General features: G+C 44.4%; 1 protein-coding gene and 3 long non-coding RNA genes across 7 annotated transcripts; 3 read left to right on the top strand and 1 right to left on the bottom strand.

Moving 5' to 3' along the window:
* The first annotated feature begins 1,037 nt into the window (after window positions 1-1,037).
* On the top strand, window positions 1,038-5,558 carry LOC123432441. 4 transcript variants are annotated; one of them, XR_006624225.1, is made up of 4 exons: window positions 1,038-2,529; window positions 2,622-2,732; window positions 4,800-4,910; window positions 5,425-5,558. It is a non-coding gene; the product is annotated as an uncharacterized LOC123432441 (long non-coding RNA). The 4 variants fall into 4 exon arrangements; XR_006624174.1 differs by having other exon boundaries at window positions 2,619-2,732; XR_006624073.1 differs by having other exon boundaries at window positions 1,038-2,732.
* Window positions 5,559-11,144: 5,586 nt separating this feature from the next.
* LOC123395085 (beta-galactosidase 1-like) lies at window positions 11,145-14,753 on the bottom strand. The gene is made up of 11 exons (XM_045090019.1): window positions 14,589-14,753; window positions 14,218-14,493; window positions 14,039-14,131; window positions 13,758-13,910; window positions 13,555-13,643; window positions 13,285-13,390; window positions 13,075-13,162; window positions 12,824-12,945; window positions 12,364-12,722; window positions 12,184-12,272; window positions 11,145-12,088 (listed from the first exon to the last, which is right to left on the bottom strand). Exons 1-11 carry the CDS (start codon window positions 14,751-14,753, stop codon window positions 11,145-11,147), a joined length of 2,484 nt encoding a protein of 827 aa, XP_044945954.1.
* A 2,177-nt stretch (window positions 14,754-16,930) lies between these two features.
* Window positions 16,931-18,470, top strand: LOC123432334. The gene is made up of 2 exons (XR_006623972.1): window positions 16,931-17,253; window positions 17,808-18,470. It is a non-coding gene; the product is annotated as an uncharacterized LOC123432334 (long non-coding RNA).
* A 716-nt stretch (window positions 18,471-19,186) lies between these two features.
* LOC123432228 lies at window positions 19,187-23,661 on the top strand. The gene is made up of 3 exons (XR_006623871.1): window positions 19,187-19,292; window positions 21,360-21,470; window positions 21,985-23,661. It is a non-coding gene; the product is annotated as an uncharacterized LOC123432228 (long non-coding RNA).
* Window positions 23,662-27,384: the final 3,723 nt, after the last annotated feature.

Raw genomic sequence — 27,384 nt, 5'->3', positions numbered from 1 at the left:
GTCGTTGGATTCGAAAAAATGAATGGACCAAATGGAAGGAGGGGATCGATCCATGAGAGCTCAACGCTGACCAATCAGAAGCATTCGTCGATGACGAAAACCTTCTATGGCTCGCGCGCTCTTGTTGGTCCGCGCCAGAAGGAAAATTCGTTTCGAACCGGCGCGTACAGGCCCGCCAAGACCACATGAAATTTTTCATGGTTTTGAACTATTGCAGCGGGCAGGCCCATCGGTGCCAATTAAAAATGATTTTTAAGATAACCAAACACCAACCAGTAGAGACGATAGGCCCTCCTTCCCGATTCCCAACCAACCCCGCCCCCAACCCCAACCCCAACCCCATCTCATCCCCATCCCCATCCCATCCCCATCCCCATCCAGCCGCCAATGACCACCTCCCTCTCCGACAACCGGCGAGCTCCCCACTCCCAGACTCGTCGGCGACCTTCCGGCCTCCGCCTTCTACGCCACCCTTCTCTCCCTACACCCCAGATCGAATCCAGCAGCTCAGGACGAAACCCTAGCTCGATGCCATGGCCACACCAGCAGCAGTCCCTCCCTCCCTAGCCCGCGGCCATGGCGACCTAGCAGGCAAGAGGAACCTGAACCCTATCACCGGCCATGGCGAGCGTGGAAGGCACCATGGGAGAGGAGGCATGTGCTGCTGCTCAAGACCCTAAACCAGAAAGGAAGTAATAAGCTGCTCCGACCCATCTCATCCTCTCAGATTTCCTCAGATTTGGTACAAGAAAATGATCCAGCTCATTAGAGTAGTATTTTTCTGCGACGTTGCCTATTTTGTTGTTGAACTGGCCCTATTATTCTGTCAAATGAGTCTTTTTGTTTTTCCTTCTTTGAAATGAAGCATATTGCTTTCGAGTGCTAGACATCACGGAGCTGTTCTATTCTTTTGAATGACTTGTAAGAAGGAGCCAACCATTTGCCAGCTCTATTATAGTTGTTCAAAACGAAAAAAAAAACAGGTTCTTGCCTACCTGAAAGATCTTTACAAAAAAATGATTTGTTATTCGCATGATCTCATCTGGTTTGGCGCCTCCCTACAATCTCACTAGAGTACGACTACTATTTTTCTCTGAAGTTGCCTATTTTGTGTATAGTGCTAGACATTATGAGCTGCTCTATTCTATTTTGTGTACATCTAGTTTGCCTCTATCAGTATTCTTTTTAAGAAGGCCGCGCATGTCTCTCCAAAATCTTCAACTTTCGGTCTCGTAATATTTCTGTAGGCTCTTCCTCACCTCACCTTTTCTCTCTCCCTGATCGAGCACCTTCGCCATGGGAGAGGAAGGTTGTTTCATCCGCCTGCTGTACTGCTGCTCTAGGGGACATGCACCTGCTTGTTGTGCTGCTGCTCTGTACGCCATGGACATCCCTCCTCTGGTTCTCCTCGCTCGTCAAGGTAGTAAGCTGCTCTAACCCATCTTCCCCTCTCAAATTCGGTACAAGAAAATGATTTTTGTAACTGGACATCAAAAGCAGAACCGGTGTGTGTTGTTGGTCAAGCAAGAAGAAAGAAAAAAGGCATCCGTTGCCTGCAAAACAAATCTGTGTGTGTGCTGCTCTCCTCCTCCTCTGTTTTTGCTTGTGTCAATTTGCTCCAACAGCTTGCGCGCGTGTGTGCATCCATTGGGAGAGAGAGAGGCTCTTGCCAACACCTCTACAATCTCACCGGAGTTCTATTTTTCTGTGATGTTGCCTATTTTGTTGTTGAAATTGACCGTATCCCTGTGTCAAATGGATATTTTTTCCTCCATTGAAATGAAGCATATTGCTTTTGAGTGCTCACATTGACATTACTGTGGAATAAAATGTTCATTATATGCTCTTCTGTTGAATAACGTGTAAAACAGGTCCAGCCATTTGCCAAGTCTATTATATTTGTTCTAAAAGAAAAGAAAAAAAAAACAGGTTCTTGCCTATCTATAGTATATGTGTTTTCAAAAAAGCTGTATCTTTTTCTTCGAGAGAGATGCACTTCTGTATCAACATTCTTTTTAAAAAGTGACACATGTCTATCCAAAATTTTGAACTTCATGGCCTCGTATAATTTCTTGAGTTGGTGAAAGTAATTGCCGGATACTGAGAGTAACCACAACAGATAAATATGTCATCAAACCACCATGTTCTACCCCATTTTGGAGGAACAAGATTAAAGTCATACCAGCAGAATTAACTACATGAAAGGTCCATCCTTTTCAGGAAAAACCCACCGTGCAGCCCTACGAGCAAGTTCATGAGCAGAAGGATTGAGCTCAATCAATAAATTTGAATACTGGCTAGGCACACATCCACACGGAAACCAGTACTAGATCGAACAGTATTGACCATGGGTTCAGGTTGACAATGGTCATAAACCTCTCATCACTTTGGTATGTTGATTGACCTCTTTTTTGCACTGCATGTGCAGGTGCTAAACATTGGTACGTGTTGGTGGGGCTCGACAAGCTCACCCAGGGAGGGCACCCCCAAGCTGAACTCCATGGAGCCCCGCTCCAGCGTCTAGGACAGGTCTTTGTTACTGGATCCATTACTAGGACATGATTTCTTCTTTTCCTTCTCCATTTGAGATCAACATTCGTTATGTCCTTCTTGTGCAGCAGCAGCAGGATTCCATCGGTACACGAGATGACAAGGGGTTCATCGAGGTGTGTGGTGGTAGGCTCTTTCGTTGGACCCGCTGCCTGTTCGGCATCGGCTCCATAACAGTCATGGTTAGCTCCTCTCCTTCCCCTGCTCCCCTCTGGTTGCGCTCGGGTAGAACAAATACCTGCTTCATTTATATGATAGATGATAATATATGGAACATGTACGTATGGCTTCTTCAGTCTGAATTCGTGTATTTGACTCCTGCTTATATGTAAGAGCATCTATAGCAGACCTCGTATAAAGCCGATCCGCAAAAGTCGTTTGCAGTTCGCGGAAAAACCCTTTTGTGGACCGGCGTGTGCGGCAAAATATCCTTTTATGAGGGTCCATTTTACGGGGTCTGCTGGGCCGCCGCCCACGCTGGCCTGCGAAATCTATTATTTCCATTGCATTTTCAGGCATGAAAACACATTTAGTTGCTTCTTTATTTTCTTCAAAGGCATTGGATACATCATAATTCACCAAATTATTGCTAAAACAGCAAGACCAAAAAAAACAAGAACCACAATTAGACATTTTAGAAGATATCCAACTTCCATAACTGCTCCCACTAGTTGGATCAACATCTTCTCCATGCATTCATTGTTGATCCAGGGGTTCTTCATCTTGCATTCTTCATTCTTCGGCTTTGATTCTAAACAATTAGACGTTGATTCACCTCTAATATCTATTCTAATTGCACATGCAGCTGCATCGTTAGGTTCAATTATACTAAGGAGTGCACGAACATCTATTAAGTTTCTTTCTATCAATAGATCGATGTATTCTTCTTTCCAATACCAAAATTAGCATCTACCTTCCTACACAGATGAACACCTCAATAAGCTACCATAATTTAACCAAATAAGTTGACAAAGCAGAAGAGGAAGAAGGGCATACCCCGTCGTTTCTGCATTTGAAGAATACCCATCCGAGGTGCTGCCGTGTGTTGGATGTGAGCCGCAACACTGTTTCTAGGCAGTCATCGCACTCTATGAGTGGCATCGGCAAGCCGAGCCCAAGCGATGGCCGGAAGAGTCCTTGCCGGCAAACCGACGCCAGCAACTAGAGGATGGAACCAGTACCTGCATGCGGCGCTCGCGCTTTGCCGAGGCTGTGCGGGGTGCTCCCGACCAATCCATGGCTTTGGTGCAGCCAACGGTGGCTGGAAAAGCCAATCTGGTGGTCGCGACAAAACAACCACCGATTTGTAGCTTTCCGGTAAGCCGAGGCACGAGGGCGTGGTGGAGGCCGATCTTGGGACTGCGGCGGCCCACCGTCATGATCCGGACGGCTGGTACGGCCGGAATCGAAGGCGGCACCCGGCGGCGGTAGGTGGGGGAAAAGCGCGGGTGAAATGTCCCACCAACTAACCGCTTAGATATATACAGGGCACCGACGGGGTGGGCGGAAGAACCTGCATTTTCGCGGGTTAGGGTGGGCATTTTGTCGCGCCCCGCAAAAAAAAATTACGGGCCGGACGCGGTAGTGGGGTCTGGTCTAGCAGCATTTTCCGCCTTGACCTGTATTTTGGCGGTTATTTTGCGGGTTCGGCCCTTTTAGGGGGTCTGCTAGAGATACTCTAATAGTACTATGGTGACCATAGGTTGCCATGAGCCCATGACATGGTCATCTATCAAGACCTAAAATATTTGAGAGGTCAACCTGGAAGACTGAATTTGTGCATGTAGCAGCACTCTCCAGTCTCGCGAGCATCAAGTTAATTTTGCAAGTACGATTCCTCGTGCAATTCTGGCTAGACTTGGATCACCTGAAACGAAAAATTACTTGAAGAAATAAATAACGGTCTGCATACATCCGAGTAATCAACTAGTTAATTGTTTGTCGGGTCAACATGTGAGAAATAATTCCAAGGCATGTGGAGGACTTTGTTTCCATTTTTCAGTTAGCCGCATGGTTGATCTGGTTCATTTGCAGTAGTACACATACAAGTTGTCAAAACTAGCGCCTTTCCTGCTCCACTGCCAGTGATAGCAGCAGTAGTCTCACTTTAGATTGTTGGACGTGTGACACTAGCTGTACCCATGCTTGTGACGTTCAATACTTTAAATTTCAGTATCGGCCATTTCCTATTTTCGGATTGTTATCATAATACTTTGACATGGAAATAATGTTTTTTTTTCAATTTACAGAACCAACTAGCCTGTCCTTCCATTTGTGGTATTGATGGCCATGGACCACGGTTCTAGTAGTCGGCAAAGCACGTATCTACTAACTGCTCCTATCCAGGATGCGTGCAAAAGGTGTCACATCATCGCGTTCCTATTCTCATCCCCCCGGCAAAACATCATTGTACACAATGTTGATGCAACAATTGCAACTTGCAAGCTCTATACTAGTTTCAATGGAACCTGGGACTAGCATAGGCCCTGGGACTAGCCGGGGTCCAAACATATATTTTATATTCAAATACAGTTGGAGTGAATCATCATGTCTGTGTTGCTGGGTTAGTGTAGAATATAGCCCATTCTTTCTAAATTAGAGACTTGGTGGCTGGAGTAGGCACTATGTAAACTGGGCATCCTATCATTATTCGGATTCAGGAAAAACAGTATAGCTCAACATGTGAATATATGTCCAGTTCTTTTTGGTTTTCATGTAAATGGTGATAATTTGGAATATATCAAACCATAGCCTGTCCTTACACGATTACACACTTCCCATGTCCATTAGCCTGCTCATGTTTGTTACTACTTCCTAATATATATACATGTTGGTCTTTGTCAGTGTCATGAATTAAATTGTTACATTGTCAAGGTTCCCCTGGAGGTTGGGGCACACCGTGGATGGCTTAAACCCGCCCTTCTTCAGTTACATTCTAGATTGTGGTGCTGATCTCAGTCAGGAAAAGGAAGAGAACATTATTGTTCTTCATCTGTCCGTGAAGAAAGGTACTAGCAACTGCTACTACAACCTAGTACAAGAACTTCCTTTTATCACACTTGCTGCTGCTTTTTACTAGAATTGTCACATATGAGTTGCCATTTGTTATTTTCGTTTTGTTTTGGGGGCCTGCTATATTATAAATACCAAGTTATACCTGAGTTTTTGTCAAAGTATTACTTGAAAGTACAAATGAATTTTGAATGAGTGGAAAACTTAGTAGTAGGCTCATTTTATTAGTTTTCTTCAGTACGATCATGCCTTGTTTTCGTATCATTTTGTTTATGTTGGCAGAATTATTGCACATAATTATAGTTCACATATGATGTTGCATTCAGAAATCGATTTGAACTCATTGAGATGCTCAAGGAGTCACAAACACTCGTCTTGCAATGCAAGCACTTGTGCTGATGACCATCCATCCTTGGTACATTTAATTACATGGCAATTTCTAGGATTCTGGGTTGCGCTGATGGTCTCTAATGCAAGCACTTGTGCTTCTCGTGGTGATTATGGTAAAATAATTAGTGGATTTAGCCCTCAATTTTAGTCCTATGAGTTTTTGTCTTTTGCCGGGTATTGTGTTGCATGCGCTGGAGTGTTTCCCTTGTCGACGTGCTGGGTAATGTGTGTGCTGGTTGCAGTTGGTCCTTGGTTGATCTCCATGCCAGTGGTTGGAATGTTTTGGCTGTGTGATATGTGTGATGGTTTACCAGGCTTTGTTATAAAGAAGCCCCTTATGGCATGTCCTCTAAAACACTATAACTCTGATTCGTCTACTAGTGATGACATGGTTGTTTGATTCCTAGGGTTGTTATCAAATTCTGGCATGTTCTGTCCTATGTACCCTAACAGTGCATTCCTGATATCAATCGTTCCTATGATCATGTACAGTTCATTTGGTCATTTTCACTGTTGCTTGATCATCTATTGTTGCTCGATTGTCTAAATCTTCTTGATTTGGAAAGCTAGACATGCTATTTCCTAACTGCTAGCTCCATAACAGAACATGTATTTCTTTTCACTCATTCATGACTCTCATTTTAATGGGTTTTGTCAATGAAACAATGCAAGATAGGAGTGGGATCACTGAATTGTTTTACATAGATTAGATGACCGGCCGATTGCTATTTTGTTGTGTGCATGTTTACTGGACACATACATTACACTTTTTTTAGCTTGCTCATTATAGACTGGACATTGGTCATGTGGAAGGACTAGCAGACGGATGGCTGCTTGCCCATCCTAGCAAACATGGTGAGCTTCCCCCCTCCTCCACATCTGCATAGCACGCACAGTTTGTATGTTTTGGTTTTCTCGCGTGATTTGAGAACAAAGGCGCAAGCATGGTTCAAAGTAGACTACTCTCCTCTGCTGGTATGGTCACTCGGTTCTGAACTTTAAATTGTATATAATCTTAAAGTGGAGTAATCCCCTGTATCAAATCTGACTTCACCATGATTTGAGTGGAATAATAAGAAGAATATGCATAGCTTCTTGTTGTTAGTTTGTTTGGCATAAAAATTAACATGCGGTGACAATTCTTTTGTTAGTTTTTTATCAAGGCGTGGGAAGTTGTGTCTCTTGATGCGACGACCATCACAGACAAACCGCCAAGTGCTATTGGCAAATGATAGAGGGTCAATTCCTCTGCTTCATGGCGAAGTATCCCAATAGAACACCGCTCACCTTGAGGTCTCTTCAAGGTCGTTGGGACGCTATCAAGCCGGTTTGTAGCCGTTGGGCTGCTTGCTTGGAATAAGACCGCAATGCACCACCAAGTGATACCGTTGAATTGAACTATGTGAGTTCTTTCTCACGTTGTACTTTAAATGTTTGAAACATGTTTCATATGTTGAATTTTGTTTTTGTTTTTTAGGAGTAATTGTGCAAGAAAGGTACAAGGACATGGAAGCTTCCCATGGTAGGTCATTCAACCTAGAGCATTGTTCGAAATTGCATCAACATAGCCAAAACTGGGAGTTCATTGAGGAAGAATCCCCACCGAAGAATGGCTCCCTCACCGAGACGGATGATGATGATGAAGATGATGATGGCCCAAGAAACAAGAACAAGTCGGATGGAAACAAAAAGGCGAAGGACAAGATCAAGAGGGAATCGAAGGCATCAAGCTTGCATGATAAGATAGATATCATGGTGCAATCAAATGAGGAGATGAAGCAGGAGTTGGCCGAGAAGAAAGCGCAGGAGAAGCAAGAAAGTGGCCCTTACTCAAGGAAGAAGGGTTGTGCAAGGCCGCCATTGAGGAGAGGAAAGCCCTTACCGAGGAGAACAAGGCTTTGTCCAAGCTTCTTGCAGAGGAGAACAAGATCATGACAATGAATCACAATAAAATGAACGACATCACCAAAGAATGACATGATATGGCAAGAAAAGAAATCTTGAAGAGAAGAATGATGGCTGCAAGGTGTGATGACTTCAGCGCCGGTGGGGGAATGGGTGGCGGAAATGGAGAGTGATGATGTTGACGATGATGGTCACGGAGATGATAATGGCTTTTGCGTGAGATTCTTTTGGGGTTGTGGAGAGAAACGAGAACCAAGACGGTGGTGAAGATGGTGGTTGCTTTTGCATGATGTTCTTTAGTGTCTTGATAAAAAAACAATGGTTTAATTTGAGCGAAAATTGTGTTTGGTTGTTCAAATTTGCTACAAATCAATGGAATTGATGCCAAATTGTAAGTTTGAATTCTTGCGATTTGCGGGTTGGCAAGGGCCATGGCAGAACAGAACCTGCCCATGAAACTGTAGAACAGAATATTCGTGAATATTCTGTTTTATAGTTCCACGATGCGGGTTATGTTTTGCCGCGACCCTCGCTAGTCGTAAAAAGCGATTTTTTGCAAACTGTAAACGCGCGATATAGGTCCGTAATATAAGGGTCTGCTAGCAAACGGTAAACATCCTTCTTCTCCTTTTTCTTATCTAAAAAATTGGTGACGTTCACCTATTCGTCGCTTTTTTGTCAAACCCCCTTCCTACGTGCATAGCGATCGCAGGGTTTTTCAAGAAAACTGTCGACGGGACAGCCTTGCCCCTCTATCAAGACCGGATTATCTTTGTCTAGTTGGAACCATCCCTCGCATGAGCCTTCATATTGTATGGTGACGCTGCATGCAACAAGATCCTAACACGCATGGTTTTCTATCCTGGTCGACCTGTACAATACTGTATGGTACACGCACAAAACAAAAATGTAGCTTTGAAAAGGTACACTCACGATGCTCACAAACATAATTTATAAATACTCACATAAATTTCTATTGTTTTCATATTTCAATCAATGTCAAAGACATTTCGGACATGTCCAAATGTTTTAAATGTCAAAGCCATACTCTTTCGTAAATATTCACACAAAATTGTTGGGCAATTGCGGGTGGCTTCCATCGTAAAATTCCTAAAATATCTCATCAATCACAAACCATGTGTTCCACCGTGACCATCTACACCTGCAGGAGGCGTGCTTCGAGCTCCCTCTCGGTCCGCCTTCGAAAACCCAATGTATCACCAAAATCAAGGTAAAGTATTTTGGTAGATTTTTCCCGCTAAATAGGCCCTTAGGATTGTCGCAAATCAAGAATACCATTTAAAATGAAGGAAAACTTAGCCGCCTTTGTACGCCCCTAGTAGCCACCCAGCGCCAGCAGTGAGCCTGCACATTGCCAGAAATACATAGGAATCACCATGGATTTCCACCGGCCAACTGCAGAGATCCATGTGGACGCACGTTATAGGGCTGCTGCACTTGCACGTTGAGAGCGGCATGTCGCCGGTTAACCTACATCCCAGTTGTAACTCGATCGCCAGTATTGTTGCCAACTCTGTGTCAGAAAAATATGAGGGTGTTACGTGAAGAATAACACATGCATAGGAGGCATATACCATACTCAACACAAGAGCCCATGCAAGATCACATGCATAAGAGATAGTAAGAACGATACATGGAATTCGTTCAGGTAGCAACAGTTTAGTACCTTGCACCGCAGATGTGGGATCTAAAATTCTAGATGCTCCTGGTCTGGTATGACTCTGAAGTATATAGAACTTACAAGTATAGAATAATAGTACATTTTTTAAGGCAAACTCGCGAACTTGTTACTGCGTCAGTGTTTACAGGGGCGAACAGAAGATCTTCAACATGGCCTAACCAAGTATTACGACCAACTCCCAGAGTAAGTGAATGTTACAGCGTCATGTGTAACTGCTCCGTACTGCACCACACTGCCGGTTTAGCCCCCCCCCCCCCCCCCCCCCGAGTGTAACTCTTATTGTCAACTATGTGTGAGAAGAATATGAGGGTGTTACGTGCTGATGAATGACACAAGAGGCCTGCGTTATCGCATGCATAAGAATGATATTGTAGATGGTCCATAGGCATATAGTACCATAATTAACACAAGAGCCCTGCATTATCACATGCATCAGAATGATACGGTACATGGAATTCGTCCAGGTGTAGCAAAAGTTTAGTACATGTAGCTAGCATCGCAGATGTGGGATCTAAAATTCTATATGCTCCTGGTCCGGACTTTAATTGAATAACATTTGTGATAGTTACAGAACCTTATTGTTTCAAACTATGTGATGAGTACATATGAAACTTGGAAAATCACCGCAACAAATTCTTCATGTGCCTGTGTCTCCGACGGAAAATCTTCCCCATAACAAAACGAGCTGCCACAATCACCCCAACAAATTCTAGATTGAACCTTGATCCATCAAAAATCACATGAACTGAACCATGCATTTGTTCTAGGCTAATTAGCCCCCTAACACATATCCTGCAGAATAATTAACCTGTTCCTCACGGTAGCTAACACTTAGAGCACTAACAATCGCATGTGAAGACCACATTTGATCATCAATTTAAAATGTTTTCCCCGAAATGTCATATAACTTATTTAAAGAACTTTACCACATAAGTGATACGTTATTTACATAATGTTTGTGATGGTTATAGTAGAACACTTGCTCGCACACTTGAGAGGGCCACTGTGCGAGTTAATCAGAAAATATATGTAATAGAATGAAATAATACTTTTTTGTTAAGCAATGGAAAATCGTATTATTTAGATTTACAAGAAGTTTAAACAAACCTTTTTATTATCAACAGAATGAGACATGAGAAAGAACATTAAAAATAAATAAGTGTATTTGTTTGTGCCAAATGAATGGAACATTATGTAGAAAAAGTTAATTTTTTTAAACTATACGTGGATGCTGTTAAATATTTAATTTAATTAAAGGTGCAAAATTTATTTTCCCACGTTGTTACTTGTGATTCAAATAAGCAAACCCATATGTATATAAGAAATAGAAATTACCAACGCATATGTATTGTCTGCCTGTTTCTTCAACCGAAAATCTTCACCCTATAGCAAACTGATCGAGGAGGCGAAAAATTCTTGGTTTAACCTCGATGATCTCCATCGAAAATCACATGAAGCGAACCATGTAATTGTTCTGGGCTAATTACTTAGCCCCCTAACACATATGCCTAGCTCCTGATTGACGTTAGCTAACACTAAGCCTAAACGACACTAACTATAATTTATTCCTTGGTTCATGTGGGGATCAGCAGGTTGCCTGCACGGTGAGCACGCCGGAGTCACACCCGGACCCGGCGCGGAAGTCCTCCGTGTGCCGCACCGTGCACGACTCCTTGCCGACGCACGCTGCCGTGAACGCCGCCAGCGCCGCCTTGGACTCGCAGCCGCCCTGGTACGCGCCGCACTTGCCGCGCGTGACGCCGAGGCTGGCCACGTCCACGCTGGAGATGGTCCTGCCATGGCTGCACGCCAGCGCCACCTCGTCGCCGACCTCGGCGGCCTCCACGCACGCCGCCCCGACAGCGACGGTGTGGAAGCTCACCCTCGTCGGGTCGCCGCCGGCCTCCTCGAACAGCACCATCGTGTTGGGCTCGCCGGCCTTGAGGAACGACCGTGGCACATGGTAGAACCTCTGGGACGGCTCGTTGCAGCCAGTGAGGCACTTCTGCCCGTCGCCATCCGCCATGAATGTGCCGCGGTAGTCGCACCGCCGGCAGCCGTCCATGTCCGCGGCGACGTATGACGGCCAGTAGCGGCCCAGGTTGTTGCCGTTGACCCACACCACGCCCTTGCCGAGCCCCAGCAGGTCCGCCACCACGGGCTCCTCACCGGTGGGGGCCTCAAAGGTCGCCTTGTACCAGGTGAAGGGGCGGTGCACCGGGATGGTGCCGCCTCTCCATTGGCTGCGGTCCTTGGCCTTGTCGAGGTGGGTCTCCCTGTACTCGCCGGCGAGGCCGGCCTTGTAGGACCAGGAGCTGTTGGAGAGGTCGTAGGCGGTGGTGTTGGTGACGGTGTCGACGAGCTTCACCGGCCCTCCCACGATGCCGGCGGGCATCATCTCGAACAGAGCACCATAGTTCTTGAGCCCGATGGTGGCGCTGAGGAGGGAGATGTAGTTCTTGCCAGAGTGGAGCTTCACCGGTGTCTCCATTTGGAAGACGAATCCGCCATTAGGAGCGTAGTGCCTCCCTGCATGCCAATTAATCAAATCAATTAACATTAGCTTGATCAAGTTCATTAATCCATCAGTGTGCAAACCACTCAGAGTATATTGGGACGCTCACCAACAAGCTTGCCATTGACGAAAGCGTAGAGCTCATGGCCAGTCGTGTTCACGTGCAACTTGTAGTTCGATTCCCCCTTGTGCTCCAAGCTGCACATTTTGATCATCACCAGAGATTAATTTATATTTCAATCTTATGCAACAGTGTAGTTCTGTATTAAGCATCAAGATGTTTGATTACCTTGTCCTGTACCATAGGTAGTCGCTCTGGTCGCCCGACGTCGCGATCTGCTCGAGCAGCTCGTTCTTCCTGAAGTTACCCTTCTCGTCCGTCATGAAAGGATGGAGGTTCTCGGGCATCCACGACCAAGCAAGGCCATCCGTCACGGTTTCCACCCCCGGCCTCTTCACCATCACCGACGTCTGTGTCTTGATCTTGGCGCTGTTGTACGCGACGGTCTTGCAGTCCGGCAGGATGCTCACGGACCATGCGGGCACGACATGGGTTGCGCCGTCGTCGAGGGTCACATTGACCTCCTTGTCGTCGAACTTGTTGCTGATGAAGCAGGCAGAGGAGTTGTCCAGCGTGTACTTGGTAACCTAGTGTAGATATTGATGAACCAAATGGATCAATTTTGTTGTGAACACCATTAAAAACAGTGCTAGGATTTTTGTATTGTATGTGAATGCATGTTAGTTACCATGACGTTGGTGTTGCCCATGGTGGTGTCCTTGTAGTCCCCATGGAGTAGGATCTTCTCCATGGACTTGAGGACATTGTGGAGGTCCTTGAGGTGCCCGTATTTTGGCTGCCTGATGTTACCTGAAAACAAAAACATAAAAGGATAATGAATATGATTTGCATATTGACACTAATTATTAATTTACAAGATGCAAATAAGCTTGGGACGAATATATGAATTGAAGGAACAACAAGAGATGGTTCACGTACCGTACTCATCGAGAGGGGCATCGTAGTCATAGCTGGTTGTGATGTATGGGCCACCCGACGTGCGGCCAAAGTTGGTGCCACCATGGTACTGATCACATATAAATTGACGATCAACATGTCAAATGATGTAAAATTCAGTTCATGCCAGCCTGCTAGAGGATGGAAATTAATGTAGAAGAGAAAAGTATAGATTAGTTATAAATCAATCACCATGTAGTAGTTCTGGAGCGATCCTCGCGTCTGGAAGAACATGGCAACAGAGAAGGCGATGTCTTCGGCGGACCGGTGGAAATCAGGCTTGTCCCAGGCTTTGAACCTAATTATATATCGTGGATAAAATGTAAGAGCAATCTGAACTTCATTCAACATATAGTAGAACGTGCTAACCAATTTCGCGCATATGCATGTAGGTTCCATAAGAAAAAAAGAAGGAAAATTAATATATAAAGGTTGATCCAGGTATATATATATGTAGGGTACCAGCCAGTCCAGTTCTCAGTCCAGATCTTGGGGATGTCGGTCCTCTTGGGGAACCAGTCGTGGCAGTAGAAGCCGTTGCAGGTGTTGATCTAGTAATTAAGAAGACTTAGCATTGAGTTTTTTTTGTTTTACACTTGGGAAGAAAGAAGAATAATAATTGGTAGAGACAAAAATAGGAAAGATGAAAATGTGCATGCGCTGACCACGTTGGGTGGGACGTCTTGGTCCTGCTGGCACATGATCCACGGCACGCCTACGTTCTGCTTGTTGGCCATGGCGGCGCACCAGTGGATGTACTCAGACGCCGACTCGTCGTTGTTGAGCTTGTCCATGACGTTCCCGTACTCGTTCTGGATCTATATATGTAAATTGTTCACATATATATATGTTATATTCACTGATCCACTCTTTTGTCGACGACAAGTAGCTAGGAATGCAAGCTAGATAAGTTTCACATAATTAATATTAGTTAGTTACTACGTACCTGAGAGAGGATGATGGGGCCTCCCTGTCCGGCGAACATCTTGGCCTCCTTGAGCTTGTCGACGATGAGGGTCGTGAAGGTCTCCATCTCTTGCTGCAAGCATCAATAACTTGGTCGTATTTTGACCTCCAAGGAAAACCATTATATTGTTGGGAAGGATCTGCTAGCAGTGTGGGTACCTCGAAGGGGTTGTTGTGCATGCGGAACTGCATGCCGGAGATGTCGCGCAGCCATGCCGGCAGGCCGCCGTAGTTCCACTCGCCGCAGATGTAGGGGCCGATGCGGAGGATGGCGTACATGCCGGCGTCCTGGACCTCCTTGAAGAAGCGCACGATGTCGTAGCTGCCCTCGAAGTTGTACTGCCGGCGGCGAGGCTCGTGGCCGTTCCAGAAGACGTACGTCTCGATGGCGTCCAGCCCGCCCTCCTTGGCCTTCCTGATCAGATCCGGCCACATCTGCAGGCAAGCAACGATCGAGACTTACAATTCATTCATGGAAACTAAGACGAGACGATGGTGTATTCATCTGCTGCTCCGTGTGCAATGCATACCTCTGGCGTGCTCCTGGGGTAGTGGATGGAGCCGGAGATGAGGAGGCGGCGCTCGCCATCGATGACCATCGACCGGCCGTCGTACCCGACCTCAGTGCCGCTGGCGACGGCCGCGGCCGCCGCGAGGAGGAGGAGCGCAAGTGGTTGCCACGACACGCGCTCCATGGCGAGAAGCTGCTAGCTAGGGAGAAGAAAGGATGCACGCACGCACCGCCGGCCGTGTGTATTTATTGGGGAAAGAAAGATATATTGGCGTGGATTAGTAGGATAAGCAAAGAGCCACGCACGCACTCATGCGTGCAGCTAACAAACTGCGTTAGAGCCATGGATTAGTAGGATAAGCACGCGTGTGTATATGGAAGTGCATATTCACATGGACTCTTGTTTTAAATCAGATGGTCTATTCGTTTTATCTATTCTTTGATTAGGAAGGGAGAGAGTCGCGATGAGAGAGCACATGCATCTGTGAAAGTATGATTTGATCGAACTGTCTCTTTCATTGATGATCCATGAGGATTAAATACACAGGGAATTAACCGTCGCCACGAACGGATGCGTCCGCTCGTGGGGGTCGTGAAAACACCGTCGCGTCGGTTGGCTAGCAACCCGCACGAAGCGGTTCTGTACAAGGGAGGATTATTCCCTAATTATTATAATTAGTTTAAAATAAATCCTAACACCCCCTAATCCTCGCTTGTCCTTGAGACCCATCATCTTTGAAATGTTCTCCTCCAAAACCCTGTGGAAAAAATTGAGAAGAAAACATACAATATGCCATGAAAAACTCCTTCTAAAACCCAGTGGGAAAATAAAGAGAAAATGACATATATCGTCCATGCTTGCATTGATATTGCCTCATTAAAAACCTTTCGTGAGAAACCATGTGGAAAAACTCCCTGTGGTAGAAATTCTGTAAGAAAGGTACAAGGACACGGAAGCTTCCTGTGGTAGGCCATTCAACCTAAAGCATTGTTTGAAATTGCATCAACATAGCCAAAAGTGAAAGTTGATTGAGAAATAATCCCAACCGAAGAGCTTCTTGCAAGCCTATGATCACTCCTAGCTTGCGTGCCCTACAAATACATCCACAAATGTGTTGATTAATTCATAATTCCTTTAATTTTGTATTGATAAGTTTCGAAAAAAATCAATTTCGTGAATTAGACTACGTACTCTGCCCATCGAAAGGCGTTGTCCAAGGCTTGGAGAGAGCCTCCAACGTATGGAGTCGGAGGGTTATCTCCAGTGGCAATCCACCATCCCACCGGGATCCTTACTGCATTGAGCCCGTTTACCGCCATGAAGCATGGAATCAACAAAGTTGAACTAAGCACATGCTCTATAAAACCCAGATTGAGGGAGTACTACCTATGTTACTCCCACTATGGGTAGTATCAAGGAGAGGTACTTCCTCCTTCTTGGTGTATAGGTCATCTTAGGTTGTGCATCGCGGCCAAGACGAAGAGAAAAAAAAGAAAAAAAAATGTTAATTTTTCTAATTAATACCATTGCATGCAATGAATTGATCGCTGCTGTTGTGGACACTGTGCCTTTTATAGGGACAAAATAATAGCAACAAAAGGAGAGGTAGACATGAAGAAAAAACTTATACCAACAAAGTTGATGGTCAAATTTATAGGGACTAGTCGGGTGTCCACCATCAGACGAGGGAGGAACACGGGACGAGGTAGACATGAAGAAAAAACTTATACCAACAAAGTTGAACGTCTTCTTAGTTTCGTAGTCCCTTCGTTTGGAATGGATGTATCTAGGTTTATTTTAGTTGTAGATACATTTATTTTTATTACTTTTACGACAAGTAATTCCAGACGAAGGGAGTATATTTGTATTGAACATGTTTATTAGGTTTTACATTTAGATTTATATATAATAGGTGAAGGAAGTTTAGGCTAGAATCGTTAAACGGGATATACAGAGAGCAATGAGCATGATCCACGTGACGTGAAGTGTATGTCGTTGGATTCGAAAAAATGAATGGACCAAATGGAAGGAGGGGATCGATCCATGAGAGCTCAACGCTGACCAATCAGAAGCATTCGTCGATGACGAAAACCTTCTATGGCTCGCGCGCTCTTGTTGGTCCGCGCCAGAAGGAAAATTCGTTTCGAACCGGCGCGTACAGGCCCGCCAAGACCACATGAAATTTTTCATGGTTTTGAACTATTGCAGCGGGCAGGCCCATCGGTGCCAATTAAAAATGATTTTTAAGATAACCAAACACCAACCAGTAGAGACGATAGGCCCTCCTTCCCGATTCCCAACCAACCCCGCCCCCAACCCCAACCCCAACCCCATCTCATCCCCATCCCCATCCCATCCCCATCCCCATCCAGCCGCCAATGACCACCTCCCTCTCCGACAACCGGCGAGCTCCCCACTCCCAGACTCGTCGGCGACCTTCCGGCCTCCGCCTTCTACGCCACCCTTCTCTCCCTACACCCCAGATCGAATCCAGCAGCTCAGGACGAAACCCTAGCTCGATGCCATGGCCACACCAGCAGCAGTCCCTCCCTCCCTAGCCCGCGGCCATGGCGACCTAGCAGGCAAGAGGAACCTGAACCCTATCACCGGCCATGGCGAGCGTGGAAGGCACCATGGGAGAGGAGGCATGTGCTGCTGCTCAAGACCCTAAACCAGAAAGGAAGTAATAAGCTGCTCCGACCCATCTCATCCTCTCAGATTTCCTCAGATTTGGTACAAGAAAATGATCCAGCTCATTAGAGTAGTATTTTTCTGCGACGTTGCCTATTTTGTTGTTGAACTGGCCCTATTATTCTGTCAAATGAGTCTTTTTGTTTTTCCTTCTTTGAAATGAAGCATATTGCTTTCGAGTGCTAGACATCACGGAGCTGTTCTATTCTTTTGAATGACTTGTAAGAAGGAGCCAACCATTTGCCAGCTCTATTATAGTTGTTCAAAACGAAAAAAAAACAGGTTCTTGCCTACCTGAAAGATCTTTACAAAAAAATGATTTGTTATTCGCATGATCTCATCTGGTTTGGCGCCTCCCTACAATCTCACTAGAGTACGACTACTATTTTTCTCTGAAGTTGCCTATTTTGTGTATAGTGCTAGACATTATGAGCTGCTCTATTCTATTTTGTGTACATCTAGTTTGCCTCTATCAGTATTCTTTTTAAGAAGGCCGCGCATGTCTCTCCAAAATCTTCAACTTTCGGTCTCGTAATATTTCTGTAGGCTCTTCCTCACCTCACCTTTTCTCTCTCCCTGATCGAGCACCTTCGCCATGGGAGAGGAAGGTTGTTTCATCCGCCTGCTGTACTGCTGCTCTAGGGGACATGCACCTGCTTGTTGTGCTGCTGCTCTGTACGCCATGGACATCCCTCCTCTGGTTCTCCTCGCTCGTCAAGGTAGTAAGCTGCTCTAACCCATCTTCCCCTCTCAAATTCGGTACAAGAAAATGATTTTTGTAACTGGACATCAAAAGCAGAACCGGTGTGTGTTGTTGGTCAAGCAAGAAGAAAGAAAAAAGGCATCCGTTGCCTGCAAAACAAATCTGTGTGTGTGCTGCTCTCCTCCTCCTCTGTTTTTGCTTGTGTCAATTTGCTCCAACAGCTTGCGCGCGTGTGTGCATCCATTGGGAGAGAGAGAGGCTCTTGCCAACACCTCTACAATCTCACCGGAGTTCTATTTTTCTGTGATGTTGCCTATTTTGTTGTTGAAATTGACCGTATCCCTGTGTCAAATGGATATTTTTTCCTCCATTGAAATGAAGCATATTGCTTTTGAGTGCGCACATTGACATTACTGTGGAATAAAATGTTCATTATATGCTCTTCTGTTGAATAACGTGTAAAACAGGTCCAGCCATTTGCCAAGTCTATTATATTTGTTCTAAAAGAAAAGAAAAAAAAAACAGGTTCTTGCCTATCTATAGTATATGTGTTTTCAAAAAAGCTGTATCTTTTTCTTCGAGAGAGATGCACTTCTGTATCAACATTCTTTTTAAAAAGTGACACATGTCTATCCAAAATTTTGAACTTCATGGCCTCGTATAATTTCTTGAGTTGGTGAAAGTAATTGCCGGATACTGAGAGTAACCACAACAGATAAATATGTCATCAAACCACCATGTTCTACCCCATTTTGGAGGAACAAGATTAAAGTCATACCAGCAGAATTAACTACATGAAAGGTCCATCCTTTTCAGGAAAAACCCACCGTGCAGCCCTACGAGCAAGTTCATGAGCAGAAGGATTGAGCTCAATCAATAAATTTGAATACTGGCTAGGCACACATCCACACGGAAACCAGTACTAGATCGAACAGTATTGACCATGGGTTCAGGTTGACAATGGTCATAAACCTCTCATCACTTTGGTATGTTGATTGACCTCTTTTTTGCACTGCATGTGCAGGTGCTAAACATTGGTACGTGTTGGTGGGGCTCGACAAGCTCACCCAGGGAGGGCACCCCCAAGCTGAACTCCATGGAGCCCCGCTCCAGCGTCTAGGACAGGTCTTTGTTACTGGATCCATTACTAGGACATGATTTCTTCTTTTCCTTCTCCATTTGAGATCAACATTCGTTATGTCCTTCTTGTGCAGCAGCAGCAGGATTCCAACGGTACACGAGATGACAAGGGGTTCATCGAGGTGTGTGGTGGTAGGCTCTTTCGTTGGACCCGCTGCCTGTTCGGCATCGGCTCCATAACAGTCATGGTTAGCTCCTCTCCTTCCCCTGCTCCCCTCTGGTTGCGCTCGGGTAGAACAAATACCTGCTTCATTTATATGATAGATGATAATATATGGAACATGTACGTATGGCTTCTTCAGTCTGAATTCGTGTATTTGACTCCTGCTTATATGTAAGAGCATCTATAGCAGACCTCGTATAAAGCCGATCCGCAAAAGTCGTTTGCAGTTCGCGGAAAAACCCTTTTGTGGACCGGCGTGTGCGGCAAAATATCCTTTTATGAGGGTCCATTTTACGGGGTCTGCTGGGCCGCCGCCCACGCTGGCCTGCGAAATCTATTATTTCCATTGCATTTTCAGGCATGAAAACACATTTAGTTGCTTCTTTATTTTCTTCAAAGGCATTGGATACATCATAATTCACCAAATTATTGCTAAAACAGCAAGACCAAAAAAAACAAGAACCACGATTAGACATTTTAGAAGATATCCAACTTCCATAACTGCTCCCACTAGTTGGATCAACATCTTCTCCATGCATTCATTGTTGATCCAGGGGTTCTTCATCTTGCATTCTTCATTCTTCGGCTTTGATTCTAAACAATTAGACGTTGATTCACCTCTAATATCTATTCTAATTGCACATGCAGCTGCATCGTTAGGTTCAATTATACTAAGGAGTGCACGAACATCTATTAAGTTTCTTTCTATCAATAGATCGATGTATTCTTCTTTCCAATACCAAAATTAGCATCTACCTTCCTACACAGATGAACACCTCAATAAGCTACCATAATTTAACCAAATAAGTTGACAAAGCAGAAGAGGAAGAAGGGCATACCCCGTCGTTTCTGCATTTGAAGAATACCCATCCGAGGTGCTGCCGTGTGTTGGATGTGAGCCGCAACACTGTTTCTAGGCAGTCATCGCACTCTATGAGTGGCATCGGCAAGCCGAGCCCAAGCGATGGCCGGAAGAGTCCTTGCCGGCAAACCGACGCCAGCAACTAGAGGATGGAACCAGTACCTGCATGCGGCGCTCGCGCTTTGCCGAGGCTGTGCGGGGTGCTCCCGACCAATCCATGGCTTTGGTGCAGCCAACGGTGGCTGGAAAAGCCAATCTGGTGGTCGCGACAAAACAACCACCGATTTGTAGCTTTCCGGTAAGCCGAGGCACGAGGGCGTGGTGGAGGCCGATCTTGGGACTGCGGCGGCCCACCGTCATGATCCGGACGGCTGGTACGGCCGGAATCGAAGGCGGCACCCGGCGGCGGTAGGTGGGGGAAAAGCGCGGGTGAAATGTCCCACCAACTAACCGCTTAGATATATACAGGGCACCGACGGGGTGGGCGGAAGAACCTGCATTTTCGCGGGTTAGGGTGGGCATTTTGTCGCGCCCCGCAAAAAAAAATTACGGGCCGGACGCGGTAGTGGGGTCTGGTCTAGCAGCATTTTCCGCCTTGACCTGTATTTTGGCGGTTATTTTGCGGGTTCGGCCCTTTTAGGGGGTCTGCTAGAGATACTCTAATAGTACTATGGTGACCATAGGTTGCCATGAGCCCATGACATGGTCATCTATCAAGACCTAAAATATTTGAGAGGTCAACCTGGAAGACTGAATTTGTGCATGTAGCAGCACTCTCCAGTCTCGCGAGCATCAAGTTAATTTTGCAAGTACGATTCCTCGTGCAATTCTGGCTAGACTTGGATCACCTGAAACGAAAAATTACTTGAAGAAATAAATAACGGTCTGCATACATCCGAGTAATCAACTAGTTAATTGTTTGTCGGGTCAACATGTGAGAAATAATTCCAAGGCATGTGGAGGACTTTGTTTCCATTTTTCAGTTAGCCGCATGGTTGATCTGGTTCATTTGCAGTAGTACACATACAAGTTGTCAAAACTAGCGCCTTTCCTGCTCCACTGCCAGTGATAGCAGCAGTAGTCTCACTTTAGATTGTTGGACGTGTGACACTAGCTGTACCCATGCTTGTGACGTTCAATACTTTAAATTTCAGTATCGGCCATTTCCTATTTTCGGATTGTTATCATAATACTTTGACATGGAAATAATGTTTTTTTTTCAATTTACAGAACCAACTAGCCTGTCCTTCCATTTGTGGTATTGATGGCCATGGACCACGGTTCTAGTAGTCGGCAAAGCACGTATCTACTAACTGCTCCTATCCAGGATGCGTGCAAAAGGTGTCACATCATCGCGTTCCTATTCTCATCCCCCCGGCAAAACATCATTGTACACAATGTTGATGCAACAATTGCAACTTGCAAGCTCTATACTAGTTTCAATGGAACCTGGGACTAGCATAGGCCCTGGGACTAGCCGGGGTCCAAACATATATTTTATATTCAAATACAGTTGGAGTGAATCATCATGTCTGTGTTGCTGGGTTAGTGTAGAATATAGCCCATTCTTTCTAAATTAGAGACTTGGTGGCTGGAGTAGGCACTATGTAAACTGGGCATCCTATCATTATTCGGATTCAGGAAAAACAGTATAGCTCAACATGTGAATATATGTCCAGTTCTTTTTGGTTTTCATGTAAATGGTGATAATTTGGAATATATCAAACCATAGCCTGTCCTTACACGATTACACACTTCCCATGTCCATTAGCCTGCTCATGTTTGTTACTACTTCCTAATATATATACATGTTGGTCTTTGTCAGTGTCATGAATTAAATTGTTACATTGTCAAGGTTCCCCTGGAGGTTGGGGCACACCGTGGATGGCTTAAACCCGCCCTTCTTCAGTTACATTCTAGATTGTGGTGCTGATCTCAGTCAGGAAAAGGAAGAGAACATTATTGTTCTTCATCTGTCCGTGAAGAAAGGTACTAGCAACTGCTACTACAACCTAGTACAAGAACTTCCTTTTATCACACTTGCTGCTGCTTTTTACTAGAATTGTCACATATGAGTTGCCATTTGTTATTTTCGTTTTGTTTTGGGGGCCTGCTATATTATAAATACCAAGTTATACCTGAGTTTTTGTCAAAGTATTACTTGAAAGTACAAATGAATTTTGAATGAGTGGAAAACTTAGTAGTAGGCTCATTTTATTAGTTTTCTTCAGTACGATCATGCCTTGTTTTCGTATCATTTTGTTTATGTTGGCAGAATTATTGCACATAATTATAGTTCACATATGATGTTGCATTCGGAAATCGATTTGAACTCATTGAGATGCTCAAGGAGTCACAAACACTCGTCTTGCAATGCAAGCACTTGTGCTGATGACCATCCATCCTTGGTACATTTAATTACATGGCAATTTCTAGGATTCTGGGTTGCGCTGATGGTCTCTAATGCAAGCACTTGTGCTTCTCGTGGTGATTATGGTAAAATAATTAGTGGATTTAGCCCTCAATTTTAGTCCTATGAGTTTTTGTCTTTTGCCGGGTATTGTGTTGCATGCGCTGGAGTGTTTCCCTTGTCGACGTGCTGGGTAATGTGTGTGCTGGTTGCAGTTGGTCCTTGGTTGATCTCCATGCCAGTGGTTGGAATGTTTTGGCTGTGTGATATGTGTGATGGTTTACCAGGCTTTGTTATAAAGAAGCCCCTTATGGCATGTCCTCTAAAACACTATAACTCTGATTCGTCTACTAGTGATGACATGGTTGTTTGATTCCTAGGGTTGTTATCAAATTCTGGCATGTTCTGTCCTATGTACCCTAACAGTGCATTCCTGATATCAATCGTTCCTATGATCATGTACAGTTCATTTGGTCATTTTCACTGTTGCTTGATCATCTATTGTTGCTCGATTGTCTAAATCTTCTTGATTTGGAAAGCTAGACATGCTATTTCCTAACTGCTAGCTCCATAACAGAACATGTATTTCTTTTCACTCATTCATGACTCTCATTTTAATGGGTTTTGTCAATGAAACAATGCAAGATAGGAGTGGGATCACTGAATTGTTTTACATAGATTAGATGACCGGCCGATTGCTATTTTGTTGTGTGCATGTTTACTGGACACATACATTACACTTTTTTTAGCTTGCTCATTATAGACTGGACATTGGTCATGTGGAAGGACTAGCAGACGGATGGCTGCTTGCCCATCCTAGCAAACATGGTGAGCTTCCCCCCTCCTCCACATCTGCATAGCACGCACAGTTTGTATGTTTTGGTTTTCTCGCGTGATTTGAGAACAAAGGCGCAAGCATGGTTCAAAGTAGACTACTCTCCTCTGCTGGTATGGTCACTCGGTTCTGAACTTTAAATTGTATATAATCTTAAAGTGGAGTAATCCCCTGTATCAAATCTGACTTCACCATGATTTGAGTGGAATAATAAGAAGAATATGCATAGCTTCTTGTTGTTAGTTTGTTTGGCATAAAAATTAACATGCGGTGACAATTCTTTTGTTAGTTTTTTATCAAGGCGTGGGAAGTTGTGTCTCTTGATGCGACGACCATCACAGACAAACCGCCAAGTGCTATTGGCAAATGATAGAGGGTCAATTCCTCTGCTTCATGGCGAAGTATCCCAATAGAACACCGCTCACCTTGAGGTCTCTTCAAGGTCGTTGGGACGCTATCAAGCCGGTTTGTAGCCGTTGGGCTGCTTGCTTGGAATAAGACCGCAATGCACCACCAAGTGATACCGTTGAATTGAACTATGTGAGTTCTTTCTCACGTTGTACTTTAAATGTTTGAAACATGTTTCATATGTTGAATTTTGTTTTTGTTTTTTAGGAGTAATTGTGCAAGAAAGGTACAAGGACATGGAAGCTTCCCATGGTAGGTCATTCAACCTAGAGCATTGTTCGAAATTGCATCAACATAGCCAAAACTGGGAGTTCATTGAGGAAGAATCCCCACCGAAGAATGGCTCCCTCACCGAGACGGATGATGATGATGAAGATGATGATGGCCCAAGAAACAAGAACAAGTCGGATGGAAACAAAAAGGCGAAGGACAAGATCAAGAGGGAATCGAAGGCATCAAGCTTGCATGATAAGATAGATATCATGGTGCAATCAAATGAGGAGATGAAGCAGGAGTTGGCCGAGAAGAAAGCGCAGGAGAAGCAAGAAAGTGGCCCTTACTCAAGGAAGAAGGGTTGTGCAAGGCCGCCATTGAGGAGAGGAAAGCCCTTACCGAGGAGAACAAGGCTTTGTCCAAGCTTCTTGCAGAGGAGAACAAGATCATGACAATGAATCACAATAAAATGAACGACATCACCAAAGAATGACATGATATGGCAAGAAAAGAAATCTTGAAGAGAAGAATGATGGCTGCAAGGTGTGATGACTTCAGCGCCGGTGGGGGAATGGGTGGCGGAAATGGAGAGTGATGATGTTGACGATGATGGTCACGGAGATGATAATGGCTTTTGCGTGAGATTCTTTTGGGGTTGTGGAGAGAAACGAGAACCAAGACGGTGGTGAAGATGGTGGTTGCTTTTGCATGATGTTCTTTAGTGTCTTGATAAAAAAACAATGGTTTAATTTGAGCGAAAATTGTGTTTGGTTGTTCAAATTTGCTACAAATCAATGGAATTGATGCCAAATTGTAAGTTTGAATTCTTGCGATTTGCGGGTTGGCAAGGGCCATGGCAGAACAGAACCTGCCCATGAAACTGTAGAACAGAATATTCGTGAATATTCTGTTTTATAGTTCCACGATGCGGGTTATGTTTTGCCGCGACCCTCGCTAGTCGTAAAAAGCGATTTTTTGCAAACTGTAAACGCGCGATATAGGTCCGTAATATAAGGGTCTGCTAGCAAACGGTAAACATCCTTCTTCTCCTTTTTCTTATCTAAAAAATTGGTGACGTTCACCTATTCGTCGCTTTTTTGTCAAACCCCCTTCCTACGTGCATAGCGATCGCAGGGTTTTTCAAGAAAACTGTCGACGGGACAGCCTTGCCCCTCTATCAAGACCGGATTATCTTTGTCTAGTTGGAACCATCCCTCGCATGAGCCTTCATATTGTATGGTGACGCTGCATGCAACAAGATCCTAACACGCATGGTTTTCTATCCTGGTCGACCTGTACAATACTGTATGGTACACGCACAAAACAAAAATGTAGCTTTGAAAAGGTACACTCACGATGCTCACAAACATAATTTATAAATACTCACATAAATTTCTATTGTTTTCATATTTCAATCAATGTCAAAGACATTTCGGACATGTCCAAATGTTTTAAATGTCAAAGCCATACTCTTTCGTAAATATTCACACAAAATTGTTGGGCAATTGCGGGTGGCTTCCATCGTAAAATTCCTAAAATATCTCATCAATCACAAACCATGTGTTCCACCGTGACCATCTACACCTGCAGGAGGCGTGCTTCGAGCTCCCTCTCGGTCCGCCTTCGAAAACCCAATGTATCACCAAAATCAAGGTAAAGTATTTTGGTAGATTTTTCCCGCTAAATAGGCCCTTAGGATTGTCGCAAATCAAGAATACCATTTAAAATGAAGGAAAACTTAGCCGCCTTTGTACGCCCCTAGTAGCCACCCAGCGCCAGCAGTGAGCCTGCACATTGCCAGAAATACATAGGAATCACCATGGATTTCCACCGGCCAACTGCAGAGATCCATGTGGACGCACGTTATAGGGCTGCTGCACTTGCACGTTGAGAGCGGCATGTCGCCGGTTAACCTACATCCCAGTTGTAACTCGATCGCCAGTATTGTTGCCAACTCTGTGTCAGAAAAATATGAGGGTGTTACGTGAAGAATAACACATGCATAGGAGGCATATACCATACTCAACACAAGAGCCCATGCAAGATCACATGCATAAGAGATAGTAAGAACGATACATGGAATTCGTTCAGGTAGCAACAGTTTAGTACCTTGCACCGCAGATGTGGGATCTAAAATTCTAGATGCTCCTGGTCTGGTATGACTCTGAAGTATATAGAACTTACAAGTATAGAATAATAGTACATTTTTTAAGGCAAACTCGCGAACTTGTTACTGCGTCAGTGTTTACAGGGGCGAACAGAAGATCTTCAACATGGCCTAACCAAGTATTACGACCAACTCCCAGAGTAAGTGAATGTTACAGCGTCATGTGTAACTGCTCCGTACTGCACCACACTGCCGGTTTAGCCCCCCCCCCCCCCCCCCCCGAGTGTAACTCTTATTGTCAACTATGTGTGAGAAGAATATGAGGGTGTTACGTGCTGATGAATGACACAAGAGGCCTGCGTTATCGCATGCATAAGAATGATATTGTAGATGGTCCATAGGCATATAGTACCATAATTAACACAAGAGCCCTGCATTATCACATGCATCAGAATGATACGGTACATGGAATTCGTCCAGGTGTAGCAAAAGTTTAGTACATGTAGCTAGCATCGCAGATGTGGGATCTAAAATTCTATATGCTCCTGGTCCGGACTTTAATTGAATAACATTTGTGATAGTTACAGAACCTTATTGTTTCAAACTATGTGATGAGTACATATGAAACTTGGAAAATCACCGCAACAAATTCTTCATGTGCCTGTGTCTCCGACGGAAAATCTTCCCCATAACAAAACGAGCTGCCACAATCACCCCAACAAATTCTAGATTGAACCTTGATCCATCAAAAATCACATGAACTGAACCATGCATTTGTTCTAGGCTAATTAGCCCCCTAACACATATCCTGCAGAATAATTAACCTGTTCCTCACGGTAGCTAACACTTAGAGCACTAACAATCGCATGTGAAGACCACATTTGATCATCAATTTAAAATGTTTTCCCCGAAATGTCATATAACTTATTTAAAGAACTTTACCACATAAGTGATACGTTATTTACATAATGTTTGTGATGGTTATAGTAGAACACTTGCTCGCACACTTGAGAGGGCCACTGTGCGAGTTAATCAGAAAATATATGTAATAGAATGAAATAATACTTTTTTGTTAAGCAATGGAAAATCGTATTATTTAGATTTACAAGAAGTTTAAACAAACCTTTTTATTATCAACAGAATGAGACATGAGAAAGAACATTAAAAATAAATAAGTGTATTTGTTTGTGCCAAATGAATGGAACATTATGTAGAAAAAGTTAATTTTTTTAAACTATACGTGGATGCTGTTAAATATTTAATTTAATTAAAGGTGCAAAAT

Source organism: Hordeum vulgare, chromosome 1H, assembly GCF_904849725.1.
Source record: "Hordeum vulgare subsp. vulgare chromosome 1H, MorexV3_pseudomolecules_assembly, whole genome shotgun sequence".
Lineage (NCBI taxonomy): Eukaryota > Viridiplantae > Streptophyta > Magnoliopsida > Poales > Poaceae > Hordeum > Hordeum vulgare.
The sequence above is the reverse complement of the archived record's forward strand: the minus strand, read 5'-3'. Positions and strand labels throughout refer to the sequence as shown.